Consider the following 2,204-nt stretch of genomic DNA (forward strand, 5'->3'; position numbering starts at 1 on the left):
AATGTGTCCTTTCTGGTGTATTTGTTAATAGATATGTCAGGCTGTGGAAACCCTGCCTCTAAGAATAAAAATGGAGTCTATACTCCTTATTCTGAATACCATCCTAAACATGGACAGAAAATTATTCTTTCTTCATTATTTAATCTTCACCCTGGAGATTGACCTTTGGGTATAGCTTAAGTGGAAAAAGGAGGTTGTCTAGGTCCAAGAGAAGATATGCAGTGGCTAAAGCAGTACGCAGAGATCAATCAACTCTTAAAATGTATTCATTGTCACTGTATCCAAAGAGAAGACTAAATTAGCCAGGAAATGGAGGGGAATGGGGCTCCTAAGAGGAATGAGGTTTTTTCGTGGCCTAAGAAAGGGTTATGGGGCAGCTCTTCCTTTCCATCCCACACTTAGTAGGGACTTTATAAGTGATGGTCAAATAAATGAATGCCTCTTACTTGTAGGGCGGACAACTCCTTCATGGAAATACTATGTTCTCCTGCAACACCAGCACTTCTGGTCATTCTACCTTCCTCCTCACTGGCTTTCCAGGCCTGGAAGCCTCTCATTATTGGGTTTCTATCCCCATCAACCTCATCTGTGTGTTTTCCATCCTGGGTAACGGTATCATTCTTCTCCTGATCTGCACGGATCCAGCCTTATGTGAACCCATGTACATCTTCCTGTCCATGTTGGCAGCCTCCGATCTAGGCCTCTGTGCCTCTACCTTTCCCACCATGATGTGGCTTTTCTGGCTGGGTGCTCGTGAGCTGCCCTTTGATCTCTGTGCAGCGCAGATGTTCTTCATCCATGCCTTCACCTATGTGGAATCTGGTGTGCTGCTGGCCATGGCCTTTGATCGTTTTGTTGCCATCCGGGAACCTCTGCACTATGCCACAATTCTTACCCACTCAGCCATGGCCAAGGTGGGGGCTGCCATCCTGGTGAGGGCTGTCCTGCTCAACCTCCCAGGACCCATCCTCCTGCGGCGTCTGCTTTTCCCCCAGATCAGTGTACTTTCTCACTGCTACTGCCTGCACTGTGACCTTGTGGGATTGGCCTGCTCAGACACCCAGATCAACAGCTTGGTTGGCCTGGTCTCCATCCTCTTCTCACTGGGCCTTGATTCGTCCCTCATTGTGCTCTCATATGCCCTGATCCTACAAACAGTACTGGGCATTGCATCACCCGGGGAACAGCTCAAGGCACTCAACACATGTGTCTCACACCTCTGCGTTGTTCTCATCTTTTATTTGCCCAAACTGGGGCTGTCTGTGTTACACAGAGTAGAGAAGCACAGCTATCCTGCTCTGGCAGTGCTCATGGCCAACCTGCATTTCTTGGTCCCGCCTATCATGAACCCCATAGTTTACTGTATCAAGTCTAAGAAGATACGTCAGAGCCTCCTGAAGCACTTCCAGCATAAAAGGGTTGATGTCTTTTAGAAGAGCAGAAGGATCCAATGGTACATGACCCCTGTGGGGCACTCTGGGTCTTGGGGCAGGGGAGAGTTAATGTTTGAGGGTTCAGGGATTCAGTTTTTACTACTGAGCATTTCGTGGGGGGCACTATTAGCTTCTATAATTACAATTTTGGGGGACTGAGACCATTGAAAAGTATATTTAAGTACCACCTTGATAATCCTCTCATTGCTCTGATTAGAGCCAAACTATTTCAGACTCATATACTGTGACATCTCCTTACCTAGGGGACCTAACCACAGCAACTGAGAGGATGTGTGTGCATACCCATTTGTGAGGCACCTCTCTCCTTTTCCTCACTGGATTCCACCCCCCTCAGCCCCCATTTCTAAACCTAAGGAAGAAATATATTCCTACTACATATAAGGTTAGATGTAAATAAACTATATTCACCTTAACACTGATCTTCTCCCAAACTTGGTATTGACCAGTTCACATAACAAGAAGTAGAAAACAGGGGTTGGAGAGTGAGAAACACATAGGATGACAATGAACATGCTGAATTTATCTAGCACTTATTTGTAGTCTAGGGAGTCATAGTTTTCTCTTGATTCTCTTCATGTGTGTCTCTGCTTTGAACTTGAAAGTAAGTTTGGTCCTGTTAAACTTAGGAAAGATGCTCAGTATAACTTCTGGATAGTGCTGGTTTCTCAAGCATCAATGGTAAAGGTGGAACAGCCACTCACTTCCAATGCAGGTGATCTGCTAGGATATAAGCCCCATGAGACCAGGGAT

General features: G+C 46.0%; 1 protein-coding gene across 1 annotated transcript; it reads left to right on the forward strand.

Annotated features, from left to right (window-relative positions):
* The first annotated feature begins 479 nt into the window (after positions 1-479).
* Positions 480-1,433, forward strand: LOC131488580 (olfactory receptor 51H1-like). Its single transcript, XM_058690444.1, has one exon. It carries the CDS (start codon positions 480-482, stop codon positions 1,431-1,433), a length of 954 nt encoding a protein of 317 aa, XP_058546427.1.
* Positions 1,434-2,204: the final 771 nt, after the last annotated feature.

The sequence above is a fragment of the Neofelis nebulosa genome, chromosome 10, assembly GCF_028018385.1.
Source record: "Neofelis nebulosa isolate mNeoNeb1 chromosome 10, mNeoNeb1.pri, whole genome shotgun sequence".
Taxonomy (NCBI): Eukaryota; Metazoa; Chordata; class Mammalia; order Carnivora; family Felidae; genus Neofelis; species Neofelis nebulosa.